Here is a 19,199-nt window from a genome sequence, read left to right as displayed (position 1 = left end):
GTTCTTTGCCACTGTGTTCCCTCCCCTTTCTAAAATAGAATCCTCCCACTCCAGTACTGCACAGCACTGAATATGTAGTACTTTGAATGCTTAAAGTAAAACGGTGATCAAGGAGCAACAAGATCATCATATTTAGCAGCCTAATACAATGGGACCCTAATCAACAAGCCACAACCACTACTGAGGCCTGAGGGCACTGCTGTATTATAAGTAATAAATAACCAACGGACTATCTGTGCTATCCAGCAGGGACAGATTAATAAGGGCATACAACTGGCTTATACAGTTATGTGAATCAGGAGACAAATGTGGATAATTATGGGGATTTATGGGGGGGGGAGTGGTTTCGGTTGATTTTAGAAAGGCAAGTAATTATTATTTATTAGTTGTATTATCATATTGCCTAGCAGCTCCAGTCATGGACTAGGACCTCATTGTGCTAGATGTTACACAAACACAGAATAAAAAGACAGTCCCTGCCACAAAAAACGTACAAGCTTCAGCCAAGATCTCTTTCCCAGAAGTCATTCTCAAAGGTCAATCAATGGATAATGTCCTGGGCAGATCAAAAAACAGACCCTAGGCCAGCTCAGGGATCACTGAAGTTCACAGGAGTGACTTCGGGTATGTCTACCTTGAAGGGAGGGTGGGAGGAAGGGGGGGAAAAAGGGGGAAGAGAAAGGCTCAGTCCCAGCCCAAGCCAGAACATTCACTGAGCTATTTTTACAGCCATAGCACGAGTCCTGCAAGCCCGAGTCTGTAGACCTGGACTCTGAGGCTCCCCACTGAGGGAGGGTGGGGGTTGGATGTCGTTGTTTGGTTGGTTTTGCAGTGTAGATGCATCCTTACTTAGGGTATGGCAAAGTAAATTGTTAATAATTAGATCGCTTCCATCTGAATTAGAGGGTTTTATGCAGTTTTGAAGCGTTAATAAATTAAGCTCACAACCTTTCCTGCTTATTAGGTATTAATGGGCACATTTTATGGGCTAGGAAATTGAGACACAAAACAGGGAAGCAACTTAGCCAAGTTGATACAGGATGTCTGTAGCAGGCCCAGCAGTAAGACTCTAGTCTCCTGATATCCCGTGCTTTTAACCACAGGCGGTCTCTCTCTCTGCCTAGTCATTGTCTTTTTGGTGGCATCCTGGATTCACTTTACCAAAACAGAGAGAAAACCCCTGTCATTCTCTATCAGCATGAACATATCCATTTTACAGCCACGCAGTGGGTTCTCGTAGTTGTAGATAGAGATCATGACGGGGTCTGACTCAGGAGAATGCCAGAAGTTGAAAACCAGAGCTTGCTCTCACCTCTTGAAGTTGTGATTCTTTCTTCTTAGAAGACAAGTTTAAGTGCTTTTCCAAGACACCGCAATACTTCTCCGTCTCCTTGTCGTACTTCTTCTTGGCATCCTACAAAAAAAAAAAACATCACTAAACAACTGTCACATTAAACCATCAAGAGCAGTCACATGACACTGACTCCTTAGGAGCCCCAACACCAAGACAGTGATATTACTGGTGTTACCACAGCAGCTAGGGGTCCAAGTCATGGACCAAGACCCTATTGGGCTCGGCACTGTTCAAACACGGAACAAAGATTGTCCCTGCCCTAAACAGCTTACACTCTAAGTGCCAGACAAGAGATGACAGGTAGGGGAGTGCAAGGAAACAACATTAGACAACACCGATCAGCACAATAGGCAGTCGTCTGAGCACACCAGCAGCCTTGCTGTGGTCAGCTGAATGTGAATGAACAATTTCCAACAGGTAACATAGTTCCAGTGTAACACTGGAAGATCAAAGGAATTTTAATTAACAAATGTCTATGAAAACTAAGGGGGGGGGGAAATAATGGAGTGCTTCTAAAGAACTAAGAACAGTGGCGTTCACCATGCTACAATACAGAAAGAAAACAACATATACACAGAACCTGACAGTAGCTTCCTGACTAGGTGACTTTTTCCCCTTGGGCCAGTTTTCCCCAGGACCTGATGCATTCAGTCATGTCAACAAGGGTGCAAGTTAATTGTGGCCATGGAACCACTTCCTAAAGCCACAATGAAATAGACTGAAGGCCCCTACTTTGTTTCAAAACTGGCCGCTGAGCAGCCATCATATAATGGATTTCAGCCACTACTAAACAGAGTCAGATTTAAATCTGTGACCTAGGAAGTGAGACTTTCTACCCATTTGCAAACCCCAAAGCTCATCAAATAACCAGTTCCCAGAGTTGACCCAGAGACATTTCCAGCACCGAGTGCAGGTCATTCGTTACACAACTGCCAAGAAAGCTAGCACACTCCTTGCGCCCAACACTGTGCCCACCAGAGTGACACCTTAACCCAGCATGTGTCCCTCAGTATGATGATCTACCTGTTAGATTCTCTGAACTGGAAGCTTCAAATGGCCACTTCAACATAATCTTTACCCACCTCCTCCCACTTTCCTCCCTCCATCTCCATAATATATTTGGGAATGAAACTGCAGCCTTTGCATCAAAGAGGTGCATTCAGAGGGCTTTCCTTAGCATACTTATCCCCTCCACTAGACCCTGGCTCACGAGAGCCTGAGAGCACTAAGCTGAGAAGACTGATGTATTCTAAGTTTTAAAAAAATGACTTTTGAAGACCACATTAGACTGACTGCAAGTTGAGGTCCTTGCCCACAGAAGGCAAGCTGCAGTTGGTGCCAAACTGGACAAAAGTGGGAGGAGGGAAGCTCCACAAACCCAAGTGCTCCGGCTTTTAATTAGCTGCATAGACAAGGCACTTAACTCAAGCAAATCACTTGGTTTATAACAGCAGTGACCCCTCTGGGGGTGTGCCAGCCATGCTTGGTGACAGAACCCTGGGCAGTAGCCAGGCCACATGATCAGTCCAAAAGCGTTCACCATTGCACATGAACCCCATTCCTCCACTTCAGAGAAGCTGACCCAAATGATAGGCCGCCTGCATCCACATGTGAACCCCGGGGTGAGCAAAAGAGCACCATTTTGAAGGGGGAAATGTCATCAAGATTTCATGATCTCGTTTGCTCACTTGAGACCTGCCAAGATGCTTTGTCCAGGAGGGCAGCCAAGGACAGGACAGTGTCTGGCAAGCTCAAGCCACAAAAGAAATGGCAATAGAAGATGAAAGCAAAAACATGCTTTTTGCCAAAGTTATTCTTCAACAGCTGCGCTACTAGAAAGGGCCTCTTGACAGAGAGGCTGGGGCATGGATGCAGATTCCTGAGAGCAGCTGAGTGCACAGAAGACAGCGTCTCATAGGACAATATAAACAGCCAAGAAAACAAGGCTGCATAACACTCAGTTTCCTTTATTGTTGGATTCTGCTAAGCAGCACTTTGGTTTGATTCTGGGCATCTTTGCAAGCTTACTATGATACTAGCATAGCTGTTATTTCTGTCCAAATATCCTTTCACCACCTTGGGCCTGCTCACCTCAGAAATTAAAGCTTTCAAAGTCTCTTAATTTGAGCTTCTGAACATTCTCTAGGGTTCATTTACATCCTCCACTGCCTTCCCCATGGTGATGTGGGACTTTCAAACAGCCTCAGAAACACACATTCTTCACAGCCCTTCTGAGGGCATCTGGATGGCAGAATTCACTCTCCACCTCCCTCCACACCAGCATCTGATGGGAAAGGTTACCTAGACACCAAACCACAAATATGCCAAAGCCAGTGCAGAAAGTCACAAACTGCAAATTCCTTTACTGTCCCCAAGAAGTGAAGTACAAAGTCAGTCAATAGCAGGAGCCAAATTCATCTCTGATGTAAGTGGGCGCAAAGGGATTTTTCTCTTCTGGTTTTAGTGGGATCTGCAATTCTGAAAAAAGTCTGCGAAACTCAAACGTTAGAAGTGACACAAATGCACCTGGAAATACAGCAGGTTATTTCACACAAACAATGTATTCACTACGTGGGTCGGGAATTCCAGTGAGAACAGTAGCAGAGAATGCACTGTAATCAAAGCTCTCTCCTATGAGCACAGTAAAATAACCAGTGCTACCAAGGCAGGTGCCTCCTCATGGATATTATTGACATCTACCAGCCAAAGCCATTTTGTTGCCATACCCGCCAGCTGACATCATCATCTCACACACATGGATCAATTCCCCTCTGGAGAAGGAAAAAAGCCTCACACTAATCTGAAACTGATTAAGAAAAATTGGCATCAAATTCTAGAGCCCTTTCTAAGTAGTCTGGTAATGTAATATTTTTAAATCTGTGCAGTGCCATGGGGCTACTCCAATCGCAGTTCTAAAAAAGGACTAAATGCAAATACCGTCAGGAACCAAGTCCAGCAATCCCAGTTGTTCTTGCCATCAGCACCAGAATTCACACCTACCATACAGGAGGCAGCAGAATCTCCTCCCTCAGCACTGTGAGTGTTTCCCAAGGTCCTGGCCACCTCCCTAGGTACTGAGAGGATCCCAGAGGAAACTTCTGAAGTTATGGAGGGTTTACAATTCTGGTTAAATGCCAACACACACACTTTGGTGGAATATTCCAGCCCTTCATCTTTCCCTCTTTGGGATAAATACTCCACTTGCTACCTCCAACATAAAACTGCAATGCACATAAACTGCCAGCCCATCACAACACAATGAACCAGATTCTTCAAAGGTCTATGGAGATTAACAAGGTCTGGAACTGCACAGGTATTTTGCTTTCCTTGCACCCACAGCTGACACTCTGCTAAGGCACTGCTCTGAGGGAGAGCACAACCTTCTCCATAGTATCTGGTACCTACTAACAGCCCATTTCTGAAGGATCTTTTTTCAGCTACAGATTTCTCCCTAACGCAGTATAGGAATTGCCACACTAGACCAAGCCACTTTGACTTTTACAACAGAACTCTAATCTAGCTGGGGCCCCTAAATGCTACTGAATACAGGTAATGAATTAGCTTATGTTTCCTGCAGGCAGAAACAGGTTGTTATAGTAACAGGAGAGCAGCAGACAAAAGACGAAGCTGCAATTTTAAATTTCAGTGAAAAGACAGAAAAGAGGCAAAAACCATGGCTCGTGCTTCAGTAGCAGCCATGAGAGAGACTGGTTCAGTTGTCATCTGTTTGAGATTTGCTCTATTCAGCAAAGCTCTTCTAAATTAAAACTGAATATATTCTGGTTCCACAGTAGGGATGGGAGAACAGACCTGGACAAAACTGAAAGCATTCCAATTATACATATGGGATGTGGAGAATCAATCTGGAAGAAAAAAAAATCAGTTGAGAACTTCATCTAAGTAATGCAAACTTTGCTTGAGGTTTGAATTAAAAAGTTTGCTTAACTTTGTGTGCACTTGATCCTCGTCCTATCCCACCTGCTTTCAGACAGGGTCAGACATACCAAAGGACCATAATTAGGGCCAGAAGTTTGAATGGCCCCACTGCCACAGCAGAGATGTTCAGATAAGAATTTAAATAGAAGGTGTGAAACTTTTGGAAGTGCTTCCCTCCCATGGGTGACGACCTTGTGTCCAGTAGATGGTACCGGTCTGCACGTACAACTTCCCTGGCTCTCTCAAACTGAGCTGCTCGTCATTATGCACATTTCAATCAAGTTTCATTTCGGGGGGGCGTGGGGGGGGGACTAGGGAAAGTTTTCACTATATTTTTATCCTTTTCAGGCCTTTCTAGGTCTGAGCATGTGCAGATATTCCAGTCAATTCACAGCGCATGAAAGCACAACTGACCTACCTTAGCAGCACCAATTTGCTCCTTGCGGAATTTCTCCAGTGGAGTGATCAGGACCTCACCAGCATTCTCAATCTGATGAGATAAAGGCACAGGTTATCATCATTTCTACAGCATTGTCTACTCACACACGCTTGGTTATTAACCGCTTTGTATCTGTCCAATTTAGGGTTAAGATCTTCAGGGCAGTGACCTTCCCTTCCTATGTGTTTATACAAGGCAGAATTCACATTTCAATGCAAAGTGGTTTAAACCCGTCCAACATCTAAAAAAACAAAACAAAAAAATGAAGAACCACTGTGTCTTTGATCAGAGGATCTCAAAACACTTTGCAAACATTAATTCCCCTGTGAGAAACAGGGTCATCACCCTGCTTCACAAATGAATAAACTGAGGCACATAGAGGGGGAGGTAATTTGTCCGTCATATGGAGCAAAGTCATTTCATAGTCAAGTATATGGTCAGTAGCAAAGCCGGAGTCCACAAACTCCAAAACCCTAATTCATCCACTGAGCAACACTTGTGACTTCAAATTCTTTTAGAGAAAGCTGCCCGCCCACACTTCCAGCCAATCTACATCTCCCGTTGTCTAGAAATCCAGGAGCGACCTGGATGCTCCCCATTGTGGCAGTGCATACCAGGGCACATCTTGCAAGCACCAGTGTTACTCAGTTTAAACACACCAAATGTGAAAATGAAAGTAGTTAACGTTCTTTACAGCATAAAGCCAGCCAGCAGATACAAGAGAGGACCCAATTTCCTTCCCAAAAATAGAAAACCCACAGGTTATCGCACTGCTGGGAGGAGGGAAGCACATTGTATTTTAGCCTAAAGCAGCTTCTGCACTTGACAGCAGCAGAGACACTGCACTCAGAGTGAAAGCAAAAATGTACCAAGAGCCTGAAAAGAATAATTTGGCCTGTGTTCTGTCAATGTGGGGCCTGTTAGATTGAGTCACAACTCATTGTGACTTGCTGCCGCCTGGCATGCTGCCAAGACTCAGTCCCTAAGAATAAATATTCCCATTCTTTCAAGCATAAAACCCAGTAATCCTGGCTAGTTAGCTATACAGTGGCTCGTGGCCAAAACAGACAAGAGAGACTTACAGAACTGTTTTGCACCCCACCCCATAGAAGTCATGCAGCCAGCCCCTTCTCCCTCTGGTACATAGGTCAGGAGGAGTCACACTGCATCCGAAATAGAACCTAATACCCATTTGAAAGTTGCCCAGACCTGGTGAAGGGACTCTGGGTCACCCCATTTCATGCCACAAGCCCACATCTCAAAATCAGTTCAATGCACTCACCAGTTTCTATTCACCACAGACCTCAGGCCGAGGTACCTAAAGCCCCTTTTTACCTTCCAGCCTATATGAGCAGACGATAGGCCTCTCCCAACACCATAGTGACCCTGAACTCCTCGCCAACCCTCCCCTTTATCCAAGGATCAAACAGAAGAAGGTTTAACTCAGAAGTCACAAGCGTCAAAGTCCATACCATGCGCATTCGCTCATCTTCGAGATTCCGGAGAACAGTGGCGAATTCTTGCAGGGATTTTGCTGAAAGAGACACACCAGCAGGTTCAGTATATAAAATGGGCTGTAAAGTCTCTAACATTAAAGAAGTTTGGACTACAGATTTCCAGCAGTTAGTTATTCTTAACATGAAATACTGGGCAGTTGGGCTAGATAACGAGGTTGCATCCTTACTTTATTAGCAAGTTGGCTGCTCATTGAGATCTGCTAATAAGAGCAAAGAACTGGTTTTTGAATTTTGTTGGAATATATCCACGAGTAGCAGCATGCTGGTCTCTTCTGAACAAATGCATGGAACTCCCTTGTGGCACAGCTACATTGTTAGTGGGGATATGAAGTAGTACTTTTCAGCCTTGCATGCAGAAGTCTGCTCCAGGTTCGAATTCACTGCACTTTGTTGCAAATTTATGTATTTTATGTCACCTGGAAAACCAATCAATTCAGATTTGTTTCTGTCCTTACATTTTAGTGCAGTAGAGACAGAAAGAGGAAATTCTGAACCATGGACTTTTCAAGTAGCACTGATAGCAAAGCCGGTGTACCTGTGCAGAACCACGGTTGGGAGGAACAATACATACCAGACTGGCTTTTCCCTAGTATATCTTCCCAAAAACAACCCACAGGCCCTTAATTAGGCTGCCAGACATGTAGAGCCATTGTCTGGCAAGTTTATTGCGCAGTCCTGCAGCCCCAGACCCTTGGGAGATGGACTGGATGACTCAATAGCTCTTTTTCATCTTGATTATTGACAGTTAACTATTAAAAAAAAAACCCGATTGCTAAGACGTGCAGTCACAAAACTATACTCCAAGCCCCACACACAAAGAGATGCTGTGTTGGTCTTAAAAGTGAACTACCCAATGGGCAATTCTTTATCCTCTGCTGTGTCTGTCTCACACGGGTTCTAGGGCATCTCACCCAGGATGTGAGGTATGACCAGGACATTTGGTTGTCTTATCTGACAAGCCCTCTCACTGCCTAAGTGAGACTGCGGTTTGGCAAAAAAGAAAACAAATCATCAACTCATGTTCAATTGAAATAGGACACTCTAAAGGTGAGGCTTAAACCCAATTTAGTTATATAGGCTTCTGTTTGTGTGTAAAAAGCCCGAGGGATCAACCTTGATAGGAGAGAGCTAATGTTGGCTGGCTGGGGGAAAAACAACAACTAGAGGAGGAGCTGATCCTTTGCACTAAAGTAAAAGGCCAGGTTTTACCACCAGGATCACAACCTGGGGAGTCCGACTGGATCCTCATCTCCTTCTGTTTGTCCAGATAGGAGTGGCCAGGAGTACTTTTTTCACCACTTCTTAGCAAGAAGGTTGCAGCCTTCTCTTTTACATCGGGAACTTGCTATATTTAGCCATGCCTTTGTCCCACCAGATTCACAGATGCACTGCTTTAAGACAGAAAGGGGCTAGTCGCAGGGTATTGCCAATGAGAAGCCCTGGACTCTGGAACTCTCTTTCCCTTGGCTTGACAGAGCCAACTTCAGGGCCAACTGCAAGACTCCAGTTTCCCTGGGCTTCACAAAAGGGCTGGATTAAAAGGAAGATATTGTTTCTGCAGGTTGGGAAGGAGTTTAGTGGAGCTTCTGGGTTCATCAATACTTCACATGTATTTCTATTACATGTCTCTGCACCTTGTGCTCTGACTAGCTCGGTCCAGAAATATCAAGGGAGATCCCCTTAACAAATGTAGCCTTCCCACTTACCTATGCATATTTCATCATCTGTTTCTGCATCTCCTATACATCGGAATTTAAACTCATTTAGGGAATCTGCAAACTTCCGCTTTGCTGAAGACAAATCTGTTGAGAAGTAGGGGAAAAGAGAGAAGGGGAAAAAATGAAAAATCAGAGGTATTAAAAAGTATGCAATAGTCAGCCATGTCACCTCAGCCCTGGATCCTGTCAGATCTTCCCCAGGCTCAACCTACTTGCCTCGAAAGTACTTGATTGAGGTGCACACACCCTGCCATCCAAGAGAGACTCCAGGGATGAAATCCTGGCCCCACTGATGTCCGCGGGAGTTTTGTCATTGTCTTCAATGGGACCAGCATTTCACCCCACATGTTGTATGGCATTCTTCCTTCTGAATCAGTGCTAAGCCAATGTCCCTGCACTGTAGTATAGGAGACGTGAGTTCAAATATCCTGACCTGTTATCCTCAAGGATCCCACAGAACTCTGCAGAAGAATATGAATGGTAGCCCAGCTGAAGTCTAAATGGATAAATGAATTACATTCTGCCATTAACTGTTGCACAGTGTTGCCACGCACTGTTAATCAGCTGCCAAATTCACCCCAGGCGACAACAGCATTTCAGTGGTGGGTGATGCAATTCCACTAGATAGCTTGCTACGCCTCCACATGACTTGTGGTTCTTTTGGCTGAAAAGAGCTGCCTAAGAAGTTAATACACCTGTTTATTACTTTACAATTCACAGCTTCTGTTCCCGATCCAAACCTCATTAAGTCACCACATAGACTGCCACATGCAAGGTGGTATTTTCCAAAGCCCTTAAGTGTGTTAGGAGCACAATGCCAACTGGCTTTGGGTATGAACTGTTCTCCTGAGTCACGTAGAGGCTTTGGAAATTTCACCAGTCACCGGATCTAACTATAAGCCAATTCCCTTTATTTCCTCACTCCTATTCCCCAGTAGCTCCACCCCATTCCACAGAATTCAGTGAAGTTTCTCTTTCTCTCAACAAAAAGACTTTTCTCAACACCGCTTTTAAAAAACTCTCTCCTCTGAAACATTTAAGGCAGACAATACAGCAGCAAAAGAGGTGATCAGTCCTTTCCAGCCAGTGAGTATAAATAGGAAGGAATAAGCAAAGAAGACTCTCCCCAAACTTCAAGAGAGAATTATCTTCAGTTTTTGGGTGAGGTGTTAGTCAGTCTTTATGTTATCTGAACGGACCATCCCCACTCTTAGCATCACCAGGGGAAAGCCACTGCTTGAACACCCAGGCCCTTATCCCGCAAACGTTTCAATGAGAGTGAAGTTACACCTTGCAGCGTGTGCAAGCTCAGGCCACCTGAAGAGGAAAAAGAATTCTGTCACGCACAATAAGCAAGATGATCATCCTAGGAAAGTGAACACGTAATCCAGGCTCGGGAAAGGATCCAGCATCAGAAAGAAAGGTCAGTGAGCCAGCAAAACCTGCCAGTTATGACATGAATGGAAGGAAGGACAATCACTGCTTTGTGACGGTCTTTTTACCTTCAGAAGGCAACAGAATGTCACTGTTCAGTTCCACTTCAGGAAATGCATATTTGTGACTCACAGAGATCTCAGAAGGAACTATTTGGGCTTCTTTTGAGGGGGAGGGGCAAAGCGCAAAAGGATTTTTGGAAGCTGTTCTGGTCATCAGGACAATTACCCACCAGCACACGGCTCAGCTGCCAGGAAGGGACATGGGAAGAAAACGTTTACATTTTTTAAAAGGATACTCCCAAGACAAGTGTCTTTTGCATAAAAGTCTCTTTACTTGCTACTAAAAATCACCCAGCTCTTTACTGCCTCATTCTTTATGTAGTTGCTTTGTTTTTTGCACTGCCACTTATGAGCCGTTGTAGTTTTGCTGTATGCTTTTGAACCTAAGTTACTTGATCGCATCCCCTCAAGACCAGAAGAATGCACCTCAGAAATCAGTGCCTACCTCCTCCTGATTTCAAATAGGTTTATCCACTGAAGGATACTTAGTGTCAAGGCCAAAGCAGCCTTTTAACCTCATCACATACAGCTTCCATTATCTACACACACCTTTCATCCCTTTATGTGCTGCTGTCACGCCATTCCCAGGCTCCACTTACTGGTCAAACTGGTTTCCCAGCCCCCTAAGCATTGTCTCAGCAAAAAGTCCTGGCATCCCATTACTTTTCTCTCCCCTCCACAATCCCCCTAATTTACTTTGTCAATGGAGGAATCCAGCCTGCCCCCTGGAATTCCACGGTCACTGCAGGAGGCTTCGGGGGGGGGGGGGGTGTGTGCCGGCACAGTAGTTTGCATTTTACAAGGCAGCCTTTTATCTTCTTTGAGTTGTTTTGTTGGAGGTGGGGGGTATTTTAAAAGGGGACTTTGGGGAAAGGCAGAGAAGGTGGTTTGTTCTTTTACTCTCAGAGTTTTGCTGCTGGACAATACAAAGCCCTCAAAAGAGCAGAGGGGCAGAGCATTCAGGGAGCACAAGGATGCAGCTGCAGCATTACATACCATGGGCTGTGTGACCTCAAATCTTTCTTCAGGACTTGGGAAGCATAGTGTGCTGGAATGAGGCCTCTCCAATTAACATACTGCCAGGTGAGCCTGGTCATCAACCCACAAGTCCCTACCTAAGTCATCTGCAATGCTGCTAATATGAAAGGCCAATGTAGCAAACGGGTCAGAGGTGGGGTATGCAGGTGCGTGCACGTGTTATTTTTCCTGAAAATCATTATTAAAAACCTCAATACTTGGAATGGTGAATTCTGATTACGCTGAAGCCAGCTATATTGGTTTATCGGGGGTGGGGATGGTCACATAAACCCCCAGCCCACAAAGCATTTTGACCGATTTGCAAAAAAAAAAACCAAACACAAAACTTCTGTTTCAGCATCTAATATACAAGAAAGGGAACAAAACTCTTGTTCACTTCCCCACCACCCACTGCGCCAGGGCTGGTGGGCTTGTGATGGTTCAGAGTTTAACTTGATCACTCAGGAGCTATGCCAACCTTCTGTTTGTGTAGCTAATAATAAAGAAAGAAACTGATGTTAATTACACAAGGAGCCATTTCCTGTTTCCAAGCTCGGTGCTGACCTCCGGGACTGGTGGTTTTGTTTGCAACATATTTTTCCGTACTCGTCCCTTCAAGCACACCATAGGCTTAATGACATCCTGACTATATTATGTGCTGCAGATCCCCCGTCAAAACAGATTTACTACAACATCATTCACTCCCGTGGCTTTCTGGGCAGGATCCAAATGCCACATTCTGCCATGGAGAGGAGGAGGGGAGAGAAGCTGCTAAAAGAGCTGGCAATGAGCCAAGCACACAGGGAGTCCAGCTCACACGTTTCAGTCCATTTCAAACTAGCAGAGTAAAACATGACTGAGAATAAACCAAGGTCAATCAGATTCACATTTCAGCAGCATCCGTTGGTATGGCGACCTATCTACCTAAATAAATAAGTGAAGTGTTTTGTACAAGAAACTGGGAGTCAAGACAACTGGGTTCTTTCCCTAGTTCTGCTGTAGCAATACAAGATCTATCGTGGTGATGGTCAAACTGTACCACCTAGAATCACTGAAGCATAGAACTGGAAGGGACCTCAAGAGGTCATCTAATCCAGTCCCCTGCACTCAAGACAGGACTAAGTATTATCTATTCTAAACCACCTCTGACAGGTGTTTGTCCAACATACTCTTAAAAAGCTCCAACGATGAAGATTTCACCACCTCCCTAGGCAATTTATTCAAGTGCTTAACCAACCTGACAGTTAGGAAGTTCTTCCTAATGTCCAACCCTACACCGCCCTTGCTGCAATTTAATCCCATTGCTTCTTGTCCTAGCCTCAGAGGTGAACAACAACAATTTTTCTCCCTCCTCCATGCAACAACCTTTTATATACTTGAAAACTGTTATGGTCTTCTCTCAGTCTTCTCTTCTCCAGACTAGACAAACTCATTTTTTTCAATCTTCCCTCACAGGTCATGTTTTCTAGACCTTTAAACATTTTTGTTGCTCTTCTCTGGACTCCCCCCAATTTGTCCACATCTTTTTCTGAAATGTGGCACCCAGAACTGGACACAATAACTCCAGTTGAGACCTAATCAATGAGGAGTAGAGCGGAAGAATTACTTCCCGTCTTGCTTACAATATTCCTGCTAATACATCCCAGAACGAGGTTTGCTTTTTTTGCAACAGAGTTACACTGTTGCCTCCTATTTAGCTTGTGATCCACTATGACCCCCAGATCCCTTTCCGCAGTACTCCTTCCTAGGCAGTCATTTCCCATTTTGTATGTGTGCAACTGATTGTTCCTTCCTAAGTAGAGTACTTTGCATTTGTCCTTATTGAATTGCACCCTATTTATTTCAGACCATTTCTCCAATTCATTTTAAATTGTAATCCTACCTTCCAAAGCATTTGCATTGCTATATCATGCATTGATATGCTGATTGTACCCAGGAAGGCTGAAAGTTTCTCTTCCCCATCCCTCAAAACAAAGCCTTAGATTTCAGAGGGTACAGCACAATGTGCACCTTCATTTCATCTCCATGGAAATGTGTGTGGTGAGAACACACAGACTCCATGGCCAGCCATACACTGGAGGCACTGTGTTCTCTCTTTTTTAACCGTCGCACCTAATAATATCACAACAATGTCATGTGGTCTACAGGAAACCAGCACCTGGATGAAAAACAGCTGATTCAAAACTAAACCTAGGCAATGCTGAAGTTATGCTGCTCGGATGGAGGAAAACATTTAAGAATTAGCATGGATATCATCATCATCCCCTTCCCACTAAAGGCATCTGAGGATCATTTTGGTAAATGAGGGACAGTCTCAGGGTCCAGCTAGGGTGATCGTATTTCCCAAAGGGATACTGCCCAGGGCTGGCCTGAGCCCCTCCCTCCAGTCACTCACCTGCCTGCCTGCCCATCCCTCTCCCTCTCCCCGCTTGGGCCTGCTTGCCCTCCCCAGTTCCCTCACCTCCCTGGCCCCAGTCGCTCGCCCAAGCCCTGCCATCCCCCCGCTCAAGACTGTCGCTGGTCATTCAAACCATGCCGCCCCCACCCCGCCCCCACTCCACACTGTTCCTTTACACAGCACCCCACTTTTTTGACAAAAGGGAGCATTTGTCCCGTTTGCTCTTGCCAAATGATCCAGCTGACAAGAGCAAATAGGACAAATGCCTACTTTTGCCAAAAAAAGTCAGGATAGCCGGAACAGGACTTAAAAAAAGGGACTGTCCCGGCCAAAATGGGATATATGGTCACCCTAGGTCTGGCTCAACTCCATACCCTAAGACACTTGGAACATTGCTATAGGAAAGTAATTTACCAGGGAAATGCTTCAGCACTATAGAAAACCTCAATATAGATTAGATAGCTGGGGAAGTGGGGCACAACATTTAAAAAGGACTTGCCCAAGGTCTGCAGCACAGCCAACATTAGAGTTCAGGCATTTCTGTGACTCAAAAGCTCAGGATCATCCCTGACAGTGCTTCTGAATTCTGATGGGGTCGATACATTCACGCGTTACATAGCAGCTGCACATGCTTGCCGTTCGTAATCAAACAATTTCTGAAGGCCCAACTAGCTATATGAATTATTTTAGGTGCAGACGTGTGGACCACTATAGTGAGGCTGGCTTAAGATCTGCACTCAGCTGCTCATTTAAAACATTCTTTGTGGTATAAGCTAAGCAGAAGTGCTTCAGAGCAATGTAACAGCCTTCAAAGACCACACCTGTCTTTTGCTACACTTCAACAGTCTCCCACAGTGCATTATAAATAGACAGAGGAAGCAGAGAGATAATTGCCAGCACACAGAGATAAATTAAAATTGCTCACAACTACTTGCTAAGCCACACGATCAAATCACAAGGAATAAACCAGGCAGCTAAATTAGAGACCACCTGAATGTACCAACGGGGCTGTGCAGATGGGGCTGGAAAGGGAGGGATAGGGAAGGGACCACTTTGCACATTTCATCTGTTACAAAAAATAATTTAAGAATCATCATATGCAAATAAAGACAAATGAGTTTTCCATTCCCCTTTCGGTGTCAATACTTAAAACAACATTGGCAGACACGTTTAGGCTCCCAAAACACAGGTTTCTTAAACCTAAACTTTTTTAGAAAGTTAAGATTAACAGAAGTGTTTGTCAGCATCATTTTTTTTAAATGTAAGGTAAGCAATTTGCTCAAAGTCCAGGTTCCCTTGCATTGTTTACAACCCAAGCATTGCAGCATTGTGAAAGTAAGAGCCAGAAAGTGAAACTTACTAGCCTCTACCCACAGAGTTGAAGGTTAATAGAGAACGTAATCAGCAAACAGTGAAAGGAAAGATTCGATATTTTAAAATGCTTTCCCTTGTAATAATTTATGGTGTCCTTAACAACAACAACATGCATTGTTGAGCTAGGGTAGTGGCCCTGAAATGAAAAGTAATAGAATAGGTGGCTGAAAGACAGTTACAGAGAAATCAATTTTTCATTTTATTTTTTAAATCTCAAAAGGCATGAAGGCTTCATCTGTTCTGGCAGATACACAAGGCTCCCTTAGCACTTACTATATAAATTGGCCAAGGAAATGGAGACAAACCCCAAAACTTTTGGAGGCCAAGTTGAGTTTGGTCTCTCAGTGTCACAGAAGGAAAGTGTGAAATAATGTGTGTCACTGAGCCAGGTTGCTCTTCACCACATCTTGGTAACTATTAGCTAGCTCTGCATGTAAATTGACAGCTTGAATTCTCAGAGGCGTATCTGAATCATTGTCAGCCTGCACAAATACACACACACCCTGCCCACCCTTGCCCAGCCACCTCTCATGCATAGGGCCCTACCAAATTCACGGTCCATGTTGGTCAATTTCATGGTCATGGGATTTTTTAAATAGTTAATTTCAGGATTTCAGCTATTTAAATCTGAAATTTCACAGTATTGTAATCGTAAGGGTCCTGACTGAAAAAGGAGTTGGGGAGGTCACAAGGTCATTGTAAGGGAGGGGGAGTTGCAGTACTGCTAACCTTACTTCTGTGCTGCTGCTGGGGGCGGCACTGCCTTCAGAGCTGGGCAGCTGGAGAGAGGTGGCTGCTGGCTGGGAGCCCAACCCTGAAGGCAGAGCCGATGCCAGCAGCAGTGCAAAAGTAAACATGGCCTAGTATGGTATTGACACCCATACTTCTGCACTGCTGCCTGCAGAGCTGAGCCCTCAGTCAGCACTCTTTAGCCACCGAGCTCTGAAGACAACAGCACAGAAGTAAGGATGGCATGGTACAGTATTGCCACTGTTATTTCTGTGCTGCTGCTGGCAGGATGCTGCCTTCAGAGCTGGGCACCCAGCCAATAGCCGCCGCTCTCCAGCCGCCCAGCTCTGAAGGCAGCGCAGAAGTAAGGGTGGCAATACCACAACCCTTCTCCCCCCCCCCCACAAATAACCTTGCAATCTCCCTGTAACTCTCTTTTGGGCAGGACCCTGCATTGAAGAAACTGATCTTCCCTGTGAAATATGTAGCGTAGGGTAAAAGCACACAAAACACCAGGTTTCACGGTCCACAACGCATTTTCCATGCCCGTGAATTTGGTAAGGCCCTACCCATACAATTTTATTTTGAGTTTTGCACATGAACAAACCCAAAATCCCAGGGACACTCAGATGAAACTGCTGTGGTTTGCCTTGTATGGGGAGAGACGAGGGTAAAATCATGCATGGCCACATAATTCCTATCATAACCTAGTCCCAGATTTGGACCTTAGCGTCCAAAATATGGGGGTTAGCTTGGAGCTGGTAAAGCTGCCACCACCCAAAAAATTAGAGTGTTTTGGGGCACTCTGGTCCCCACAAAAACCTTTCCTGGGGACCCCAAGACCCAAATCCCTTGAGTCTCACAACAAAGGGAAATAAACCTTTTCCCTTCCCCCCTCCAGGTGTTCCTGGAGAGATACACAGAAGCAAACTCCGTGAATCTAAACAGAGGGATTCCACCCTCCCCGTTCCCAGCCTTGGAAAACAGAAGTACCGAGAGTTAATCTCTCTTTCCCCCTCACCCAGAGGGAATGCAAAGTCAGGCTAGTAAATCTAACACACACAGATTTCTCCCTGACTTCTTCCTCCCACCAATTCCCTGGTGAGTACAGACTCAATTCCCTGGAGTTCCCCACTAAAGAAAAACTTCAACGGGTCTTAAAAAGAAAGCTTTATATAAAAAGAAAGAAAAATACATAAAAATGGTCTCTCTGTATTAAGGTGACACATACAGGGTCAATTGCTTAAAAGAAATATGAATAAACGGCCTTATTCAAAAAAGAATACAATTCAAAGCACTCCAGCAACTATAGACATGTAAATACAAAAAAAAAAAAAAACATATAAATCTCTATCTGATTTTTTGTACTCACAACTTGGAAACAGAAGATTAGAAAGCAGGAAATAGAAATCCCCTCATAGCCGAGAGAGAGTTAGACCGAAGACCAAGAACAAAGGACTCGCACACAAACTTCCCTCCACCCAGAGTTGAAAAAATCCTGTTTCCTGATTGGTCCTCTGGTCAGGTGCTTCAGATACTTCTTTCCAGGTGAAAGAGACGTTAACCCTTAGCTATCTGTTTATGACAATTCCACATAAGTTTGACTCTCACACAATGTTTGCAAGCCTTAGAGAACCTGGATAGATCTTAATTTTTAACTAAACCTGAAATTAGGCAAACATTACAAGCAGAGCAGGAAAAGCTTTTGCACTAGATCTATCTATGAACCGCATACTAACCCAAATTCTCAGCCACCACTAGGTGGTGTCCTGTGACATAACAGATAAAACATGAAAGGAATATATTTAACAACTGCTCAAATAGATTTTACAAAGACAGAACACCAGTGGATTCACAAGGGAGGAATCTGTGTGGTTCTTTTTACATGGGTTTGATAGAAGAGATATCGATAAAATACTGCAGCCCCAAAATTCTGATGCATAACAGAATAACGATGCTTCCAAAACAAGCTAAGATTCAAATACAGCCACATTGTTATATAGCACTTAAATAATATTTCAGTGGCCCAAGCATTTATATTTCCAACTGCCTGTCTAATGAAATTTCAAAAAGACAAATCAAATCAAGAATGAGGTAAAACTGCCAGTATTGTCTGCCACAAAATCCATTTGCTTAGTTTTGGTCAGTGTCTCATACACTGGTAGAAGTGTGAAAAAACAAAAAACAAAAGAGAATGAATAGTCAGACGTGCTTCTTCTCCCACCACCATTTCTGCTCCCTCTGTACTTCACCGTGCATTGTTACAATAACGGAACTAGGAAAAAATGAAGGGGGGGGGGAGGAAACACCACAGGGAAAGTTTCTTCCTAATCAGTCTTGGCAGTTGGTGATTAGCTTGTGTAATCCTAATTAGTATAATTGTGGGAGTTATTTTTCATCTAACCCTCTTTAATATCATGTTAAGATTTTGTCCTCAGTGATATCTTGTGGCAAGGAGTTCCACTGATCAAATTATTAATTGTGTAATAAAAAAAGTCACCCCTCTTAATTACCTCTTACATATGTTGCTTTTTCATTTCATCATGCTGGTCTCATTTTGGTATTCTAAGAGAGGGTCAGGAAGAGCTCCTAATTTCCCTTCTCCATACCATCCATTGCTTTACATAATTCCATCACATCCCCTCTCAGTACTATCCTCCCAAACTGTAAAGTCTTCACCTAAGATGCACCCAAACACATCCTGTTCTTTTGCACTGTAATTTCACAGTGGTGCTACGATAATCATTCCAGGAAAGTTAACTTGACAATAAGCAGGCTCAAGTACTACACATGGCAGGTCTGACCATGTAACTATGGCAACTAGTAATCCAAATAAAATGCCCTTTTAAAAATGATGTATTGGCTCATTATTACAATATACGGTTACAGGCTGAAAATTTATGGTAAAAACTACAGTAGCACTTTCCTTTTGGAGAATGTTAACCTTCCTGGAAGGAGGTTTACAAACAAAAAGTTCTGCCAAAACATATGAAAGAAGCCAGGAAGCCAGGAGAGAAGCTAGATAGGAGGTGCTGACATTAACGTAACCTAACCATTTAAAAGAATCATACAGTCAGAGACCCCTGGGCAAGTTGGCATTAGACTGTATAGGTCTTAAGAGGGTAATGCTATAAAGCAGTTCTTTCCCCATTACTTTCTACCTTATTCTTCAGGTTCACTGCCATTAAAGGGGGGTGGGGAGAAGTCTATGCTCAGCAGAA

The 19,199-nt window shown here is 44.1% G+C and overlaps 1 protein-coding gene across 3 annotated transcripts in view; it reads right to left on the bottom strand.

Annotated features, from left to right (window-relative positions):
• Positions 1-19,199, bottom strand: part of ARHGAP26 (Rho GTPase activating protein 26) — a 324,497-nt gene that overhangs the window by 230,946 nt on the left and 74,352 nt on the right. For all 3 annotated transcript variants that reach the window (XM_030573096.1, XM_030573098.1, XM_030573099.1), the window contains exons 2-5: positions 8,953-9,048; positions 7,202-7,263; positions 5,709-5,780; positions 1,313-1,414 (exon numbers count right to left, since the gene is read on the bottom strand). In XM_030573096.1, coding sequence (XP_030428956.1) covers positions 1,313-1,414; positions 5,709-5,780; positions 7,202-7,263; positions 8,953-9,048 — 332 coding nt within the window. The remainder of the gene's footprint in view (positions 1-1,312; positions 1,415-5,708; positions 5,781-7,201; positions 7,264-8,952; positions 9,049-19,199) is intronic.

This window comes from Gopherus evgoodei, chromosome 8 (assembly GCF_007399415.2).
Source record: "Gopherus evgoodei ecotype Sinaloan lineage chromosome 8, rGopEvg1_v1.p, whole genome shotgun sequence".
Taxonomy (NCBI): domain Eukaryota; kingdom Metazoa; phylum Chordata; order Testudines; family Testudinidae; genus Gopherus; species Gopherus evgoodei.
This window is presented reverse-complemented; position numbering and strand designations above follow the sequence as displayed.